This window comes from Drosophila melanogaster, chromosome 3L (genome assembly GCF_000001215.4).
Source record: "Drosophila melanogaster chromosome 3L".
Classification (NCBI taxonomy): Eukaryota; Metazoa; Arthropoda; class Insecta; order Diptera; family Drosophilidae; genus Drosophila; species Drosophila melanogaster.
The window spans coordinates 22207025-22227964 of NT_037436.4; the positions used below are offsets into that span (position 1 = coordinate 22207025).

Below are 20940 nucleotides of genomic sequence, written 5' to 3' on the forward strand. Positions count from 1 at the left end.
TACTGGTCAAACTTTCGGCAGCTGCAAGTGAAATTTATACCTTCTGCGGGGGAGGGGTATGAAGTCGGAGTCCAGCCTGACTCATAGTTTATGTTAATAAAAGTTTTCGAGTGCCGCCACCACAACTGCTATGATATAAGCGACTGCCATCAAAGTACTCAAGTGATTTTCACTTTTCTCGGGGGAAAAGCTCGTGGGCGCACACTAAGAAAAATTGTTTGGCTTGTGCTATTAACTGGTTATTGTGGATGGTCGTATATGAGGAAAACGTACTGAAGCGGGCGATATGAAATGGTTATGCACGTTCAATACATGATCAAGTAAACTTTTTCAAGATTCCCTTCCAAATTTAATGGATTTTTTTCTGTGTAGGGAATAGAGTGGTTCCCGTTTCGGCAATAACCTTAGCCAAATATAAACAGTGAAATTTGTGGCACGCTAAGCATACGGAATCAGCCCCGAGGCCGCTTCCTTTTTCCCAGACGCAAGCAGCGAGGGTCAAAGATTACGGACTGCGGATTGGGGGTTGCATCCGATCCGTTAAGCCCTGCTGCCGCTTATTAGCTGCACTCCTGGGCAATTCCAACAGGCCCATATTGGCTGTGCAATTAGCTGCCAAATCTCTCCATCGCCAACCAGCACTTGGCACTCCGTCAAGGCCGCAGATATCGGGAAAATCCGGGGAAGCGGGCGAACAAGTCATAGTGATAAAAGTTTTATCACGTATAACTTAAGCGTAAATCTTAAAGAAAACTTTCTGGTTAACTTGAGTAAACAAAGCGCGTGGCGCAAACACCCGAATACTTGCAGAAGAGGGAAGCGCAAAGGACACATATGCCAGACATGGCGACAAGGACCAAAGGCAACCGAACGCCCCAACCACAAAGAGTATACACATATTGAGATATAGTGTATCTCAAGTTTGACTAACCGAAAAGGGAGCGGGGTGTGCAAAAAAATGTTATGCAGAGTCGCGTGTGTTTGTTCGCAGACACATTTGGTTATTGCTCTATCTAAACGGTCCTAGTAAATACTCTTACCCTTCTTCCCTTCGCCTTCCACTGGCCTACGCCTCCAGGAACCTAGAACATTTTTGTGGGAGGGAGACGAGAATTTTATTTGTCTAGCATATTAATTGGATTTTGTCGCGTCATCAGTGAACTCGCATGGATAGGGCTGAGTGGAATCTCGGGGATTGGCTGAATGCATTCGAATGGTGGGACCCCACCTCACCCGGAAAAGTCTTTTGGCCAAATCGCCCTAGACAAATTAGTTTGCAATAAGCCAGTACTTAATGTTGTTGTAGCCTTGGCAAGCTTTGTTGTGGGGCAATTTTGGAGCACAATGCAAAGTTTTAATGAATTTCTGTTTTAGCTGACCCCGCTCTACGCAGTTCGCTTAAGTTTGCCGCTACAATTTACTCCGAATCAGGGAGTGGATAAACGGTGACGTTCGTGGTGGGGGGGGGCGGGAGGGGCATCACAGCTTGCCTATATTTGTACAATCCAAATACCCTAGAACCTTAGGGAGTATTTGCTTTTAGAATTGTTCTAACTTGTTACAAGTATTTTTGTATATAATATATAAAATATATATTGTATAATTTTAAAGAAAGTGTTTCAGTCATGGGAACATATTGCGTGAATAAAATTTTTATACTGTTCTTTCAACTAACTTAGCTCGGTGTTTTTACGTTATATTATATCCCCTGAATCACTATCCCCGTTTTCATCTTCTCAAAAGAAGTTTTCCCCGTTTTGGCTTTGCTTTTGTACTTTCCCCCAACTTCTTCACCATTTTCGGTAAGGTATTTTGCATCTTGTGCGCTCCCTCCCCCGCTGCAACTCCACCGCTGTCCCATGGATAAAAAGTAATCTACAACTTGCAGTTTTTTGCATTAAGTGCGGGGTGGGGTGTGGGTGGTGCAGGGCAGTGGGGTGGAGTGGGAAAGCAGAAGCAACCATTTGGCAAATTAAGCGCTGTTTGTTGTGCATCCGGAGGGGTGGCCGCGAGGGGTGGCGGGGGAGGTGGCTGATAGGGTGGGGAATATTAATAATGTATTGTGTGCAGAGCCATTTGCAAGGTTTGAGTTTGGTTTGTCCAGAACTTTGAGGTCAGCGTGCAGGGCATGATTTGCCATGCACTTAAAAATTTATTAATTGTTTGCGTTTCTGCGAGAAGTGCTCCCCCAAATGCTCCGAAATCACCCGCAAGCAGGCCAACTTCCTTTTCGCGTTTAACGAGCGGCAATTGTGCAAATTACAGCAAAAGCTCGCTCGCTGTTCCATTTTGTCTATCGTGTAAAAAACTCAGACCACTATTTCAAGCATATATAATTAGATTAGAACTCTAACCCTTTCAAGTACCTACTCATTGTTTAATATTTAAGCCGATTTCAATATTTGATCCCTTTCCCAACTTTTAAATCTAATCTCCTTCAGCCTTTACATACTATTTTCTCGACTTGAGCCACTTTAAAGCGCATCGAAGCCTGCCATATGAACATATCAATCTAAGCCGATCAAGTGGCATAATCATTTTAGCGCAGCCCGCCAGATCTGACCCATTTTCTCATAAGAATGCCCAAATTAACCCCGCCAGGAGATGAACTCGAGCGGAGCCTGCATTTTTGATATACCAAAATAAAAATTTCCAGCTGTCTACGCCCGTAACACAAAATCCTATTTTAAATAACTTTTAGCGATTTCAAGAATTTCCACAGACCGCCCACCAACCCTCGAGAGCAGCAATATTCCGGCGAAAGGTCATAAAAAATGGAATAAAAAGTGCTGCAGGCTGCTCGGGGCGGAGTCAATCAGCTGCTCAACCTTTCAAGTTGCCAGTGCTCAATTAAGCGTGTACAATAAATTCCCTGGCCGTAGAACAACCCCTATATCGATGTAGGGTACGGATATGCGGTACTCGAACGTAAAGCATATGTGCTGGCGAAGGGCATGATCTCGGGAAAAGTTCAAAGTTTGTCTCGACCGCTGTTCCTATAAATATAAATAAAAACGTTATTTATATAATTAATTGTATCAGTCGGAGGAAATTGGCCATGCGAGCAACCCTTTTCGCTGACCCCCGCTCCCTTTCGGGCGCATACATAAATAAAACTGCAGGGGTGGCGGAGAAGTTGCGGGCACGTTTTTCCCAATGAAAGCAAAGTGGGTGGCGGTGGGAGGCAGACAGCCGCAAAAACGACAACCGCAATACAAAAATTATAGCCACTAAAAACCGCCAACGACATTGGCGACGACGAAGTTGAAAAATATCAATCGATGTGGGTTCATTTATGTGTAATGAACATTAATGAAGCGCAAAGAGCGTGACTAATAACGAAATTACCAATTGGCCAAAAAGAGTCAGGACCGCAATGGACAGATGACGTCATTGGATTTTCCCTCTTTCTGGCCCTATACCACTGTCTTGATCCACTGCAAGTGAATAAAGGAATGCACTTTTGGGGCGTGGGTATCTATGAAAAGAAATCAAGCATTCCGTGTTTGGATTGCGATAGCAAGTGTTCGGTTGGGGGAAATGAGTGATATACTCCTATAGATATAGATAGTAAGGGGCTTCCAGAGGTGGAATAATAATACTGCGCATAAACCATAAAATGCCATTAAGTGCGTCATTTCAATTTGATTTCGAGGCTGTGATTTTTTATTTTTCCCGCTAAACTTTGCCTAATGCGAGGGATAAAATCGAAAATGGACACAAAAAGTTGAAATTGTAAAGTTCTTTCACTGCGTCGGTCAATTCCAGCTCATTGAAGTATTTTTAATGATTTCCTGCGTTATCCCCAAACTTTGGCACTTAAATCTAAACGACCGCTGGCAAATGCTAAATTATGGCTCAAAGTAATCACAAAAGGATTAGGAAGCGACTGTCAGATAAATTTGGCATGCGAAGATTGAGACACATTTATCACTCAATATTCCTGTCCTTCGTTCTGCCGTTTGCTTAATTATACCTCCTAATTTCCCCACCTCCTTTGCTTCATTTTCTGGATTGATAATGAATCGCTTTCAATTTCTTCGGGCCAACAATAGACGCTCGAAGTGTTTTTGTTGTGGCTTTAATTAAATTTTCTCAACTCGCTTAATTGCCCTACGCCCACTGCAAATCATTAAAATCTTTATTGGCCGACCATCGCCCTGCCAATAAAACCCTCAATTTGACGACGTACCCAGAATTGTCATCAAGTAGCCTCTATCCAACCTCCGCTACCAAATGGACTGCTCCTCCTTTTGGAGGCATTATATGTGCATATCAGCTCTTCAAAGCTTTTGTTGTGATTTATGCATAATAATTGAGTAATTACAATTTTTAATTTCCCATTGACTTTCATGTTGCATTATTATTATTATTGTTATTATTATTTGCTTAGGCCAGCAAACAAGCAACCGCGAGCGAGAACAAAAAGAAACTCATTTAAAATGCTAATTTTCTAAACTGGGCAAATTATAATTCAACAGAGACCGAAAGCAACATTCCGCGCCGAAAGTGACAATTAACACTAATTGTCATTATAATAATTTCATATTGTTTTTTGCTCTTAGTTGTTGTTGTTGTTACCACTAGTGCTGCCGTTAATGTTGTTTTTGTTCTGGTAATTGTTTAAGCTTGCCACGGCATTTTGCTGTCCCGACAATTTAAAATGCAAAAACCGGAGTGGAGAAAAAAGTCGTGGGACGTAAACTTTGCCGTGTGAAGTTCAGCCGAGTTCGAAGCCGGGTAAAAATATTGTTTTTAATATAATTTATGTGACCGGTGCAGAGCCCAAGTCAAAGTAGTTCTGTAATGGAATTATGCCCCTCTTCTGCACTCTCTGCCCGCCATCGAATCCGCACATGGCGCTACAATTTTTGCTATGTGTTTATTATTTTAACACGAAACTTGCAGTCGAGCTGAGGGGTGGCGACTGCTGAGAGCTTTCCCCACTTGTAAACAGTAATTTTTGCCCATTAATGGCGGGTCCTTGCATACTCACGTGCATATATGCTGTACATATTGTTGTTTCTTCGCAATAAGGACATAGGAACGAGCAGCAGGAAAAACAAAAAGGCAACAATTCAAGTCGACAGTAATTTTCAACACTTACCAGCGGGCTAAGGACCCAGGGTGCCCTGGGTGACCTGGGTGCCAAGAGCCCCCGAGCCCCAGATTCGCAGAACCCCAGGAGTTCGGGGTTCAGAACCCCAATGGCCATTGCAATTTTACATCAAAGCAGCGAATTCTTCGAAACGAATCCAACCTCAGTGGGGGAAATCCTGTGACGAAAGAGCACAAGAAAGTGGGCCCCAATGGAAAGCCGGCGATTCCGCTGAGAAAGCGTTTTGGGGAACAGACATTCGCAGACATTTCCCTTCCTGACGCTGACTTCTGTGCAAAATCGTGACATAAACACGACCTCCCAGCCCCAACATTCAAACGGTCCACATATGTGAGCAGTTTGTCACGGCATAAGCTAGCGCTTGAGGGCTTCAACTTGGGGGCTCCAAGTAGTGCAGCAGCTATGGATTCGCGTCACAGCAGAACGCAAAAACCAAAACCAAAGCACTGACTTTTATAATGAATTATTAGTGGAGTGGTCTGGGTGTTGGGGTTGGTTTGAATGTGTGGTGTTTGCGGGTCTTGCGGTTTCAGCGTGGCACTTACAAATTTAATATGGCTGCAACAGAAATAACCGCTCGGCGTGCAAGAACCCCAAACAGAACCACCCAAAAAGTATGCAACGAAATTTAAATTGATTTAATTTTTCAGGTTTTTTGTTAGCTCGGCCGGCCAGCCAACTGGAAATCCTTTGGCACTTTGTTAGTGCCAAAGTCACAAGAGCATAACCGAACATTTTAGCCTTTACCTCCCAAAAAAAAAAATGGCAACTAAAAGCCAAGTTAAGTGCTTAAGGTGGTCAGCAGGTCCATTTCTGCGCGCAAAAAAGGCCATTAATGCAGCGGCAAAGTTCAAGTGGTCGCCGAAAAATGATGAAATAAACCTGTGGCCAAAACGCTGAGGTAAATTAAAAAAAAAAAACCAAATGCCCAATGTGAATTGGACTAGATTTGTTCATTTGTGATTCCCGCTCATTACGCCTCGCAATTTTTTAGGGATTTTTTGAGAACCGTTTTATGTTGATTGCTTTGAAGCGCACAATGGTGGCGAAAAAAAAAGCGGCAAGCTGTGCCACTCTCAGCCCCTGCAACTCAAAACTCCTTCTACACTGAAAGCCTCTTTTGCAACACAAACACTCTCATCTAAGCCAGACCACTTTACACTGGCCGCGCAGCCAAACAAAAATTGCGCATAATTCCGGCTCGATGAAAGTTTCGAGTTCTGAGCTGGGCTCCGCTACTCCACCACTCCTCCACTTCGGCGGAGTTCTGCCCACGGAGTTCTAAACGTTGCCCAGCCCGGACGAAGGGTCTGAAACCCCGTCCTCGTATATTTGTCAAGCAAATGGAATAACCGTTGCAATTGCTACAACGTCAAAGCCAAACAAAAATGTTATTTGCCGCTTTGCCCAAAAATCAAGTACACAACCAGTTCGCAGTCCAAAAACACAGAGGGCTGCCAGCGGGCTGGGGGCTGCGATTGGAGGGAGTGAAATGTGGATTTTGATGTTGCCTGGTACCCGAAAGTGGTCTAGGCGGAGCAGGAGGTCGGTTGGTCCTGGAGTGCGGCGCTCGCCTAGTCGCTTTATTAAAGTTAAAGCCCAGCATTGTCCCTTTTTACACATGAGTTTGCGAGTTGACGAGCTTCGAATGAGCGAGCAAATCAACCAACGAATGCACATTCGGACGAGGAAGTGCCAAGAAGTGAGGGAACATATAAACTGTAAAGAGATTCTCGTATGCCCAGATTTCCAGCTGCACCCATCGCAGAAAACAATCCAAACGTGTCAGGGTAATCCCTGGTCAATCAGCCTTGGTTATTCGGAATGAATAAATCGAATGGGTATTGTTAATGATAAATCTGAATAGCTCTGTTGTTGAAAAAAACTAAACCATTAAACTAATCATTTGCGAAGAAGACTTTCAAAGATTGCCTATAAAGTATGCGCACCGCTTGTTTTCTGTCAAGCTAGTGTCCGCACGAGAGATTAGCTTCTAATAAAACTTATACTAATACAAATTGTATAAAATTCCTAACAAATCCCAAATCCGCTGTACTCCATCTATAGTAAGGGTACATTTCCAAAGGGTTCACGTTCCGACCCAGGCCCGAATTTCTCCCTTTTTTCGGACTGTGATTTCCACGAATCGCGCTCTGAAGTGGGTGCGGTGGTAGATTGGGTTTTTGCGTTCGGGTGATGGAGGCGGACGGTCTCCATTTTGATGGTGTTGTGGCACTAGAAGTGCATGTGAAACGTGCACACCAAAAACCCGAAAGCAAGCAGCGGGCAAACCCAACACAACGCAATGGGAAACGTTTGTTTTAATGCCCCAAAGCGACAAATATTGAAAGAGAGAGCGCAGAGAAGTCGAAGTATGGGTGCTGGGACTGCAATACTAAACTCCAGTAGGCGATTTAACAGCCAAAGTAATGCAATGACAAACAAAACAGTCGGCACGGCAAGGTTTTCCAGTTTTTCCATTTTCCAGAGGCTTAAGTGCAGAAGCTCGACCAGGGATCGCACGTTTTTGCCCATTTTGCCGTCCGAGTTTTGGCAAACGTTTTTCGAGGTGAGCGACGGCAGGGGCAGGGCCATAAATAACGAGCCCAGTTGAGTTGCTTTTCAGCGCAGCTGGCTATGGCCCGGACTGGAGAGGAGATGTCCTGTCAAATGCAACAGGGCCGGTACAAAAACAAAAACGGACCAAGCCAGGACGTTGCAAAAAACGCGAAAATCTCCGCATCCTTAGAGGTAAAGTAATTAAAGTGGCAAACGCTGACGGCCAGAGGGCGCCACCTAAATATCCGTCATATATAAAAAGCAAGGATATACACGTGCAAACGTACATGTATGGAAACCGCATGCGAGCCGCTTCCATGCTCCTCATCTGTTGAGCTGCGCAAAACCAATTTGTTTATAAAAATATTAGACCACATATGGTGATGGTCGGTGGTGTGTGGGGGGGGAGGTTTTGCAACACCAACATGTTGGTGGCTCTGTTCTGGATGCCATAAAGTATGCAATAGTTGCCTGACCTGTGTAGTTATTTTATTATATTATTTATGGTCAAATGGCGAAGTAAACTTGCATTTTTTCGCCCCGCTTTTTCCGCTTTTCATTCGGTAAACTCTCTAAACAAACTCGGTTAGTAAATTCATTTTAAGCCAAGGGGGACTGGCCATTCGCCCAGCGGAGTGAGTTTTTCCGCTCATACTCCGATGTAAGCCAAATACCGCGCTAGTGACCAAAGCAACCGCAAAGTCCGAGCAACTAAGACACATCCACACATGGACACATGGACGGGCGAAGAACACAGATACAGAAACACTGACACACACAAAGTAACCGCAAAAAAGTGGTCAGTTGGCCAAAAACTAAACGAAATGTAATAAAGCAACGGATATGCCCGTTTGGCTTGAACCCCACTTCATCACCACCTCATACCACCTCTGCTTACCATTTTATCGGAAAAGAGGTTCCAGGGATATGTTAAAAGCATGTGCAGCAGCAGCAGCAAGCACAATAAATGAATATGAATTAGGCAACAGGGAAGGCAAAAGAGTGCAGGAAAAATCGAAAAGAAACCCAATACAGATGTGCCAGTAATATGAATCGACTAGGTTGAATAGCTCTGCAAACAACCTGGATATGGGTGCAAGAGTTGGAAGGTCTTTATTGAACATTTTTGTCTCGACTTAAATTTAATTAATTGAATTACTCCGGTTAGCAAATCGAGTAATGACTAACGAGCGATTCCCTTTGCAATTGATTTAAAGAAGATTAGATTGATGCCTCGAATGGTAAATGATTGAAATATTATTAATAAAATACGATGACTCAAGCGCTTAGGTTGACTCAAACGTTATAAATTGCCATTTTCATTGCTTGTAGTTTATTTGTTTGACCAACTTATTCGTAATTTAGATTTAGTACAGAAATCACTCCTTTTTACGGCTATTTAGGCCTGCTTTCTGCCAACCATTTCTCGCCTTAATTTGAGCTATAACTTAAACTCTATTTGCTTGGCCAGGCACTTTCCTTTTGACCCATTTGAAGATGCCATATTGTTTACACTTTTGTCTTAATCTCCTTATGGGTGGCAATTTTAGTTTCATTTGCCAAATCGCATACATACTTATGTCTGTGTCCAAACGTATTTGGTGCAATAATTTACGCTGCATTCCTCTCGTGCATTCCGAACTCAAATACTACCGCTTTTGTTCACTCAGAAACATTAATTTTCCTTGCAGCTTAAACAACATTTTCATTTACACAAACAAGTGAATACGTGAATGGGTGGGTGAGTCGAGTGAGTAAGTGGAAGAGTGAATGAGCCGAGACAACACCTGCGGGCTCTCTGGGGAGAAACCATATTAGATTTGTTAATTTAAATGCAATTGCCAAAAGCAGTTGCACCTTGAGCCAAATGGCCTTTGCCTTCCTACCATAAATAAATCAAATTAATGTCAATTGCACTGAAAACAACAACAACAACCAGACTCAGCACAATTGTGTCGAGACATTCTGGCCAGATGAAGCTCAAACGACTCAATATAATAAAACAAAAATCATTAAGCCACTTTGCGGGATGGAGAGAGTGTCGAAAACCGATTACAGGCCTGAGACTATCTGAAATATTTGGGCTGCTTTGTCCATTGACTATTCCAGCTGGGCTGTCAGGATCGGACCAGGATCCCACCTGTCTGGGCCTCCAGCTGGGCCCCAAGATGTGTCACGATGCATGTGGGCTTGCCTCCGATCCAGACGGTTGTCAACAATGTGCAATGATTTCTCTCCGGTCGAAGGCAATCACAGATTCTGACACGGCAATTAGACTGCAACAAAAGGGTTCGGGGGGACTGACCACTTCTGCCTATTAGTTATTGAAATCAGCTGTCAGAAAGTTCCGAAAATTGCACAAGTCCCAACTGATGACTGGAATGGCATAAATGCCACAGCAACGAAAAGCATTGACACACACTGTGAGAAATCGAGGAAATGTCAAGGAAACTTGGTCACGTCTGAGTGGGACTCAAAGTTTCCGATGTAATTTCCCACATGCAAAATTGATATTCAATGTGCTTTGGCTAGTGTAGAATAGCTAAGAAGAGCAGATTCCCCGACAGCTACTCACAAAAATGGTCGACGTGACCATGGTAACCTGTTTGGCCATCACACTAGGGTAGGCCAAAAAGCAACAGGCACATTTTCTAAAGGTAGTTCCTACAGTCAGTTATGGATAGAGCTTAATGTAACCTTACAAACCATTGGTGATTTGGTGCAGACAACACTGCTTATGGATAATATTTATTCACATTCGATCATCTGGAAAAAGACATATAGCGAGAGGATAAAACCTTGTGGGGGTCACCCTAATGCAGGCACATGCACTCGTAGGGACAGACACACATATCCAAAGGACACGGGTTTCTGGGGAATGGTTGATTTGATTGCCGAGTGAGGAGAAGAAGAGAAGCAAGAATGGAAAGGACCGTGGGTTGTGAGCTCAGCTGCTGCAGAAAGTTTCCACAATGCCAGTTGCCCATTTCCCATTTTCCCGCTCAAGTGTGAATTCATGTAAATGTGTGTGCCAGTCCTGTGCCGCATTTGTTTGCTCTGTTTATAATTCAATTGTAAATGCATTTCAATTACGTGCACATTAAACAGGGCCAGCGCAGACAAAGTTTTCGGTGTCGGGCCAAGGACTCCGACTTGACCACTGGGCCAAGACCAGGACCAGGGCCATTAACACGGCCATTGCCGGACGGAGTCTGGGCCAGAACCGGAGTCAGAGCCAACTTAGCGAGCGGAACACGCTCCGCATTTAAGGACAATTGGCCCATTATGGCAGCGCGTTGAAACAGCAAAACGAAAGTGGGCAAAAAACAAAGAGTGCGAGGTGAAGGCATCCAGAATAACAATGCCATTAACAACTACTGCAAATGGCTCTTAAAGGTGCAATGTGTGAACGAATGCCGACGAATGGGCAGGCAAGCTGCCTGTTGGTTGCATACAGAGAAACAAGAAACAATTGCAATGATTTGCAACTGAACTTTTAGTCCCATCTAAGGCAATGTGGAAAGCAGTTTTTAAAAAGTTCGAAAATACGATAAGCAGCAATTGAGAACATTGTTTTGACGGACAGTTTGGCTGACTAGAATGAGCTTTCTATCACCAAGGAATATGTTGCACGATTTGTAGAACAGCATATTAGAACAATGAACTAAGCCAAATGTTTTAGGACAGATGAAAAGATAGTCGTAGAACAAAATCAGCATATTTAAATACTTATATCCATTAGGGCTAAACAAACATTTGAATTCGAAATGTCCGCATCTGCAACGTTGTTAACCAAGCTTAATTGAATGCGAACTGGGCCAAAAAGTCGCAACGGTTTCCGACCCCCCCTGAATAATCGACGAGGGTTGGAGTCACCCCCATTGCGTTGAGAGCAGTGAAACCTGCCTAGTCAGAGGTTAAATGACCTTTGGAGTGCACTTAACCAGGCAGCAAGGCTCAGCCGAGCTCTGCGTTCGAGGCTGTATCTGCATCGGTGTGTGTGTGGTTGGTTGTGCTTGTGTGTATTGCTGTGCAGTGCAACCCTCGCAAGTTTTTTGGGCCGTAACCAAAGCCACTCTAATGAGTCGTCCAAGTCCGAGCTACAGTCCCACCGCATTCACAATTAGCCTCGAGTCCTTCTGGTCCTGCAGCAGTCACTAAAGTGTAACCTGTATTCTTGACCACACTCCACTCCACTTCACTCCCCATTTCAGTTCAGCCCGTTCACCGTGCCCACAACATCGTCATCGTCATCGTCTTTGGCAATTAAGCCTTGGCCGACCGTTGACCACGCCAAATGACCGCAGCCAGTTTGCTTTCATTAATTTTTGGTTGTAATCCTTGCTGAAGCTTTTCATTTCATTTTAGTTTTCGCCTCGCAGTTGTTGTTCCACTGGCTACGGCCGGGCTCTTTCCGGACTCACCGGACTCGCTGGACTTGCCGGACTCTTCCTCGTCATCCTTGTCGTGCGTGTGCATAGTTCGGTGCACACTTTTTCACACTTGGCCATACCTACTGAGGATGCCCAGTACCAGCAGGGGTTGTATGGGTATAGGTGGTCCAAGAGCGAGGGGGTTTTGGAAATCTTCAAAGCCACTTTATTTAGCTATAACCTTTACGGTTAGCCTGGAGCTAGACAACGTTGAGATCCTTAATTTGATATCCCTAGATAGAAAAAACAGCCCAATTGGAAACTTAGAAATTCTGAATTTCGCCTTAAATAACTAAGCAATGTGAACTTGAATATTATAGATAAAAAAGATGCACTTTCAGATAGGAAAATAATTTTGCTTAGTTACGCTCTCCTACGGATTAGGATTATATATAGTGTAATCAGGAAATGTAGTGTATCTTTTAAATGTAGAGTAGACTCCTTTTGATCCTATGAATCATAAAATTGTTAAAATCAGGATATACCCATTCAATTGAAAGCCACAGATCCTTCCGAGATACAAAGCAATTACATTTTAAATTTCTCCCCATCAATGCTTTAGCTTTCAACCATTCAACCGAAGCGATGGTGACACTTTGATGAGCTCTCATCGGCTCTCAAAGCGGCGCCATTGTCTTGCCGGCTTTTGGAATCCAAATCCCTTTCAGGTCGCAAATTAAACAATTTACAGGTCACTCCCCAGTCTGGAGGCAGCACTGACCGGCGACGGCCGCTTTTTTCTTTGTGTTTCCGGGAACTGACCGTTGAGTTTTTTGCCACAGTGGTCATGTTTTTACATCTGGGCCATGTCCAGGCCCAGTCAGCTTCGGTAGCCTCGGCGTTAATGACTTTTGTGCTGCGCCCGCTCCTTGCCTGGTTCCCTTCAGTCAGTCGCCTGGCCAAATGTTTTAAAACTGGCCAGCAGTTTTTGCTGCTCTGCTGCTGCTGCTTCTGCTGCTCCTGCTGCTGCTGTTATTGTGGGTTGTTGTTACTGGCGATTGCCGGGCGGTTAGTGCGCCGCGTTTGCAACCGCCCGCAGTGTTTGCCAGGACAACCAGGACAACCGACTCATTTGTACAGGTTTTTTACACACTTCGCCTCGTTCGGCGACGGCAGTGGGCTGGTGGGAGTGGGGAGTGGGAAGAGGGAATTGTTAATTAAAGTATTGTCTCCTCGTTGCTGGCAAAATGAACAAGTAGAAACAAGGACCTGGCCCCACTAGTCGTACTCTGCTCTGCTCGTCCTGGGCCGTCAATTGTCGAACATGGTACTCTACAGTTCCACTTAACAGCTACAATGGGCACTTTGCCACAATGAATTCAAATGGATGCCCCCGACGTTCGTTCGTCCTTTTTTTCACTGCACCGCACTCACACACTGAGGACTGCATGTGTTGTTATTGTTGTTTCTGCTGTGTCGCTGCACACACACGTGGACATGACGTGCACACAATGACAGCTGACTGTTGGCTTCCAAAAGCCCCTAGGCCACGGCAGTCTACAAACGAGAGTTCGGATCATGAGGGGGGGTAAAAGGCCAGGGTCAGAGGTGAGGCAGGAGGTGCCGGGCGGGCTCGTAGAGCAGGCCGTGATTCTTTAATGACTGCTTTAATTTTCGGGTTTACCAATTAAAACTACGTGGCCAATGAAAAATACATGCAGTACGGCGCTTGCATAATACAAAGGCCGAAAGAGAGTTCTCCTGGGAGGAGGGAATCCCGGAGAACGGGAAACTTTCGTTGAGCTAGACAAATGCTTGGGGGCACCCACTTGAAGTGTAAATTGGTTGCCCAAAGATGCAATTGCTGAGAGGAAATGGACGAGAATTTAATTCAGCTAAATGCTCCGACCAGACATCTGAAGTACACAAGTACAGTCTGCCCCAGTGAAATTTGGCAACGCAGACTAGCCATGAGTGCACCAACGGTGCAGCGCCGAATTAATTTGTTAAATGGGAATTAAATGAATGAAATGCGGTCACTTGGAGAGCCAGAGGATCACGGAATAGTGGCGAACAATGAAGATGCCCCTTGTTTCATTCGTTCCGAGTGAAGTGCGGCAACGTTCTCGCGCACGCTGCAATTTGCACCATTAACCCGCCATCGACAATGCCCAACATCAGCTTCCGACTGCAGCTGACCAAACATCCCATCCACCTGCCCCCGTAGTCCACCTTGCCACCTTCGTCCTTCGTTGCCGGCTGGCCAGCTCTGCCCACAGGCAAACATCCTTGCTTCCTTCCTGTCCTGTTGTTACCGGCTGCCCAACTCGCAAGCGCGAGCTTCTGCTTTTTTTGCGAGTGTGTACTTCATTTAGCAGGCGAACCTTGTCCTGAATAAATGGGGGAGCGAGTGGAGGGCAGGAGGGCTTTCGGACCACGAGGGGCATTCCCAGCCAGACAGTGCATCCGTGTACACGTCAGCAACGACATTATTGCCGCTGTTGCTGGGTTGTTGCAACGCCATTATAACGCCATTTCGACGACCCCACCTTGACCACCTCTGGCAACTAATTTTTTACACATTTCTCATTTTTCAACCCTCCATTATCCGTTCTTCTTTGCAGAACGACACGATGCGCCTGCTGTACATGTACCACGCCCAGGATCCGCCGCACGGCTCGGTGCGTCCTGGCACCCTTCCGGATCCGGCCCGCGCCTTCCGCCCCTACCGCCCCATGGTCCTCATGCAGCGCGCCCAGCTGCCGATGCCCTCACCCACGCACGACGAGCGCGTGCGAGTCCTCGAGCTGCGCAACGAGGATGTGGAGCTGCCCGCCGGCGACCTACCGCTCTTCTGGTGCAAGATGTTCAAGCTGGAGGACATCAATCGCAAGCACCACCTGATCCGGGTAAGAATATTCGATTCAAGGCCCCGTCTTGATACTCTGTAATCGAGGGTCTAATTAATAAATTAATTAATAAAATTAATAAATATTAATATTAATTTTGAATATTTAATAGTCTAACTAGTACTAATAATCTGACTAGCAATTTCGCCATCGAACTACAGCCATAGAACGATATATTAAAGTCGCAACTCCTGCAGCTCCTTTAAGCATTTTTTGTCGAGTGCAGCAAGACTAAACGATATTAAATACAATGCATAATTAAGGCCAAGTGCAGTGACGCGTTCTGGCATTCCGCTTTTGTCTGGCAGTCACTGCTCCGGCTCTCCGCCGCGGCGGCTGTATTCCGCATTGTGAGTCGTCGTTGTCTCTTAGCCTCGGCATAACCAAATTGAAATATTAAAAATTTATCCCCAGCCTCGCGCGCCCTATCTTTCCCACAATGCACATCACATCACTAACCGTTGTCTCCCGTCCTCCGGTTCATTTTCTTTTCATGGCTGCAGTACGAGCCGATTTATGATTCATCGTCCAGCGTGCACTACTTGCAGCACATAACGCTGCACGAGTGCCAGGGTGCCCACGCGGAGCTGGAGGAGATGGCACGCGAGCAGGGCCGCCCGTGCCTCGGAGCCCGATCCATTCCGCTGGCGTGCAACGCCATCGTGGCCTCCTGGTCGCGCGGCAGCGAGGTAAGCATAAGCATCCGAGAACGGAATCAGAATCTCCCGCCCCGATACCCCCAGTGCAACTCATGCCCTCAAACCTAACGCCCCTAACCCCGATGCCCCGAGACCCAATACCCTCGACCATTTTCGTCATAACCATAACCATGCAATATTAATTCAACCTTCGCAAATGCCTCCTTTCAACACGAAAAAAGCGTCAGAGAAGCCATGGCAAATGAGCCCAGACGAACACTTTGTTACCCTAAGTTATCCGTACCATCCGTGCTTATCATAACATAAAAATAAGAATTTTCAAGTCTGACCTCTAGTTTTGACCTCTAGTTTTGAAATGCATACGCCACAAGGATAAGATCGCTATACAGCCAATAAAATCTGATTATACAATAGTAAAATCAAATTTACAACCAAGACAGATCCGTGAAACGTGATCCTTACACTTGCTCCTTCGGCGAGTGCATATTCCCCATGCTCGCAGAGTATATCGAAAAATGAATACCTTGGCCCTATTGGCCCCTGACCCCTCCGCCTGACTGGTGTTTTTGTTTTTTTGAGCAGCTCAGACGACGCAGGGCAGGGTTTTTATAATTTTATCAGAAGAGCGCCATAATGCAGTGGCATGTTTCGGCTGCTGTCCGCCAGGGGCGCTGTGCATTGCAATTGAATGGCAATGGACGAGATGGCAAGTCGCGGGGTGCGGATAGCTGGGGAGGTGGACGCCGGGCAAGGACTCCTCCGATGGCTGCATTTAAATTGCACATGGCCATGGCATCCACTTCCGTTCAGGGCAGCCCAGTCCAGTTCCTCCCTCAACTTACATATATACATATACACTCATGTGCGAGTATAACTACAAACACTCAACGTACTCGTATTCCCCCAAACCAACGCAACCCAACCCAATCCAATCTTACCCAACCCAGCCCATCCATTGTATCCCATTTTTCCGCTGTTTGCTGTCATTTTTGGGCTTTCTTTTCGCAGGGCTTTACTTATCCACATGAGGCCGGCTACCCGATCGAGTCGCGGCAGGCGAAATATTATTTAATGGAGACCCATTACAACAATTTGAAGCCCGACTTTGCCCAATTGCACGCCAGACAAATGGCGGATAATTCGGGTTTGAAAATCTACTTTACGCACGTCCTGCGACCTAACGATGCTGGCACACTGTCAATCGGTAAGTATCCCCATATCCCCACAGCCCTCTCTCTATCCATCACCAACCAAAGGGGTTGGCCATATGCATATATGTATGTGTGGATATATAAATTGCAGCTAGGCGGACCAGCGGGTGCGAGTGGGAGAGCAGCTGGTGCCCTTTGTATATTTTATGCGACAGGACTTTCTATATCTGTATAGTATGTGTATGTGTGTGAGCGCGTATGCAACTCATGTCATGCAATTTATGAGATTGCCGAGTGGACTGGAGCGCCACGATGGGTGTGGAATGGCAGGTCTAACCGCATTGGTGGGGCTAGTAAAACAAAAGCTTATGACTTTGCCCAGCTTGTCCAAATGCGGTTTAGTTGCGCTTGGGTGTTTGTGGGCGTTTGTATCTGTGTATGTGCACAGGCTGTCTGCAAAAACAGCCAGAACAACAAACAAAAGAGATAAATCCCGGGAAGGAGCAGCCAGACAGCAATTTAACTACCTTTTATCCACCATGAAAGTTTATATCGTCACAATTTTAATTCGACCCGGCCTGTCAGGCAACGGCAAGGCTCTTCATTTTTTCATTTGAGCTGCTCCAAATCGCTCACAAATAGATTTTCATTTTAAATTGGCCGTCCGTCTATTGGACACAGACATACACGCATCCAAATCAAACAACTCGAACGACTTGGCATGTGTCTGTAGTCGAAACAAAAGTGGCAAGCTGAAACTTCCTAGCCAAGCAACTAAATAATTCAAAAAACAAAAGGTTAGGTGCTGCCGGTAACAGTTCATTGTGGATAGTTGCAACGAGGGCTTCTTGTGTAGATACAAAGATAGTCCTAAAGCTTAATGGTCCATGTTGAACTCATAATTCGAATTAAGTGAAATTAATTCAAAAATAGATACAAATTATAATAAAAATGAATATGAAGACCACCAGCTAATTGATAAATGTATCACCTTTTGTTTCAAAGCTACTGAAAGTATTACATATTTACCTATTTCGTACCTAGTTATTAGCCAATTTCCCAGCCCCTCATTGATAACACATTTTCCTTGTAATTCCGTTGAGTTTCTCTCGAATTATCATGTTTTCTATACTTAATCCGTTATACTTATAACTCACAAAGCGTCTGTCGATTGAAAGAAAGCCACAAAACAGCAATTTACAAGTAATGTCGAGTTATCAGGACCTAGCGCCTGAGCGCTTTTTGAGTACTTCTCAATCACCCTCCGCTGCACCGCGCATCCAAATCTAAACGGCCCGAGCAATCCACCTGAAAATTCTTCAGGTACTCAATTTTTCTGTATACACGGCTTATTGTGTGGTTCGTGAGCAGGCAGAGGATAACTAAAATACTAATTTCACTTTAGAATTTATTTCTATTTTTTCGTTTTGCCCGTGCTGGGCTGTTTCTTCTGTTTGTTTTTGGCATTCTGGGTGGTTGCGGTGGGTGGAATCCGGAGTTGGGCACCTCCCAGTCCTTGCTGTTGTTGCTGCAATTGTTATTTCACTTTTGTTGAGAGTCACGCAAACCAATATAACTTTTCCCCAACCGCACAGAAAAGACATGGCCCAAGCGCTAAATAAAAGGAGGAGTGGGGGAAACGGGGCGCTTGGTTGGTAGAACTTCGACTACTTACATTTCATCCATTTTTTCGGTTTTTTTTTTTTTTTTTTTTTTTTTTGTTTTGAGTAGGTGTTGCCAAAACTTCCGCAGTAGAACGCCGAAGCACAGCGAAAAACAGAGAGAGAAGTGGATTAATACATCTTGATAGAAAAATACAATTTGGGAAAGCCGAAAACAGAGAAGCAGCAATTCAGTATAATCCAGGGAAAATTCCGTCGGGATGCCAAGATCCGATTCTGAGGACTTTAGGGGCTGCAGACTGCGGACGGCATTTGGCATTGAAATATTTAATTGGAATTTAACGCATACCACGCACACAAACACATTCGCAGCTGCCAGTCAATAAATAAATAATGAGGAAAGCCATAGCGAAAAATAAAATGTTGGCTACAATTTTCTCCTGGTTTGCTATAAATTGAATTACGGAGGGGAGCTAAAGCCAAAGCTATCGGGTCCCACACGCATAAGTAGCTACGAAATTGCTACGTTTCCGGTCTGTTTCCGTCCCTCTCCCCCAGTCGCCCGTCTCGCTCTCGCGGGCTGTGGTAAAATTTAATTTCAATTTAATTGGTTATTGATATAGCGCCCTGGAGTATGCAACGAATCTGTGATTAATGTTGCGGCTTGGCGAATTTTTATAGCACCTTGGAGATGGGAACTGGAAGGTGGAAGGTGGTGCGAAACAAATGAGATTGGGTATGTTAAGCCTGCTCGGGGATTGTAATCTGGAGCTCAAAGCTTATCAGGAAATGAGTGAACATCCATTGATCTCATAGGGAGGCGGGAAATGAAAGAAAATTTTCGATACGGTCGTCTTTACAAATTGACATATCTAGCAAAAGTTCATTACGCAAGCGAGTGCGATTCATTTCGTTTGATTCCTAAATCACTAATTTAATAAATAAAACTACATAATATACCCAAATGATTTAAAGAACTTGATGAACATGCAAGTGAACATTCTGGTATAGATATCTCTCAATCAAAACATACAAGTGCATTTAAGTACTCCGGAAAAATACACAGCATGGAATAAATTTTAGCTGCTGCCACAATGCTCACCTGGCCCAAAAATGTTTATTTCAAATTTGATTTCGTAGCCGAGTTTCAGTCAGCAATTTCGGCGTCAAAATATACAAATATATGGCCGGTATCAGTGTCTCCCATGGACGCTAATCAAATCGTTCCCTCTTTTTGGGACATAAAGTGAGTAAGCTGACGCTTTGACACAAATTGCCATTTAAAATAATTAGAAAAGTTGCAATCGGACATTTTTGCATTCTGCCATTGCCATTTGCCATTCACCGTGTGCTGGCTGTCAACATGCAACTGCCGAAAACCCCGCCAACTGCATTGGATGGCAGCGTTAAATATCGATTTGAAAAATATGTGTAGTTATGAATTGCGAGCGAGCTTGTCCCCGCCGCGCTTTTGGTCCAAATCAAATAGAAATAGAGCCAATCGCCCCTCCCCCCTCGCTTTTGGGCCATGCCGGCGAATTTCATCATGCTTCGCATGGCCAATATTGAATTTTGATTTAATGAATGGAAATTTGCAGAGTCGCATTGAGAGGAATAGAGACGGCAATGAAATCGAAATGAAACGAAATGAAATGAATCCAAACGAATTGGAAACTCCCATGGCCATGGCCAGCCATTTCACAGCGAGAGCTCTCCGCCGACTTTGATAATATTCAAATGGACTGATCGAATTGAAAGTTAATGGAAATCAATTAAAGGATGGCCGCAAAACTTTTGCCGACTTTCATGCTAGCGAGCTCCGAAAAGGAGCTCCCTCAAACTTCTTAAACGACAGCTCATCGCTCGCATGAATCGCAACTTTCAATTAAATTGATGATAGAGAATTTTAGTATCATAAAGTCCTGACACGCGCATTCCCCTCGCCCCTTGCTCACTCCACTAGTCGATTGATTGATTTCAGTCGCATGACACTTTGTTAAATGACCAAAAAATAGGAGCTAGGTTGGTCGAACTGGGTGAAAAGTTTTTAAAGCCATCGCGGCATAGTTAAACCATTTTTTCGGTAATTGAAAATTGATTCCCTTATTCGGTGGCGACTATGAAAATTAATAGAAATAATCTCGCCGGCAAATATGCAAAGCAAATTTACATATATTCATATTCCCATACATACTCGTAGAGCATGCATATAGTTATGGATATAGGTACATATATATGTACTATAGTCGGCATTCCCAACTGCGTAGCAACGGGCGTAAAATTCAATTCATTACGCCATATTCTGCCCGTTGAGGTTGTTAAATTGGAAAAAGGCGCACATATCGGCCAGCAAAATGGATATTTTATGCAAAGGGTTTTAAAGTTAATATTTTTACGTATGTTCGCTGAGATTAAAGCGGATGAGCCAGAGCGGGAAAAAGAGTGGAACGAAAGTAGGTCAGAGGCATGGGGAAGCAGCACCTGCGTCGAAGTGGTAATCACAAATGCAGGATGCAATGAAAAAATAATAAATGCAATTGGGAACTAA

General features: G+C 44.7%; 1 protein-coding gene and 1 long non-coding RNA gene across 3 annotated transcripts in view; one reads left to right on the forward strand and one right to left on the reverse strand.

Moving 5' to 3' along the window:
* Nucleotides 1–20940, forward strand: part of olf413 — a 111613-nt gene that overhangs the window by 70935 nt on the left and 19738 nt on the right. For both annotated transcript variants that reach the window (NM_001275275.1, NM_168948.5), the window contains exons 4-6: nucleotides 14676–14960; nucleotides 15464–15649; nucleotides 16628–16823. In NM_001275275.1, coding sequence (NP_001262204.1) covers nucleotides 14676–14960; nucleotides 15464–15649; nucleotides 16628–16823 — 667 coding nt within the window. The remainder of the gene's footprint in view (nucleotides 1–14675; nucleotides 14961–15463; nucleotides 15650–16627; nucleotides 16824–20940) is intronic.
* lncRNA:CR45035 (long non-coding RNA:CR45035) lies at nucleotides 18496–18854 on the reverse strand. Its single transcript, NR_125040.1, has 2 exons — nucleotides 18749–18854; nucleotides 18496–18691 (listed from the first exon to the last, which is right to left on the reverse strand). It is a non-coding gene; the product is annotated as a long non-coding RNA:CR45035 (long non-coding RNA).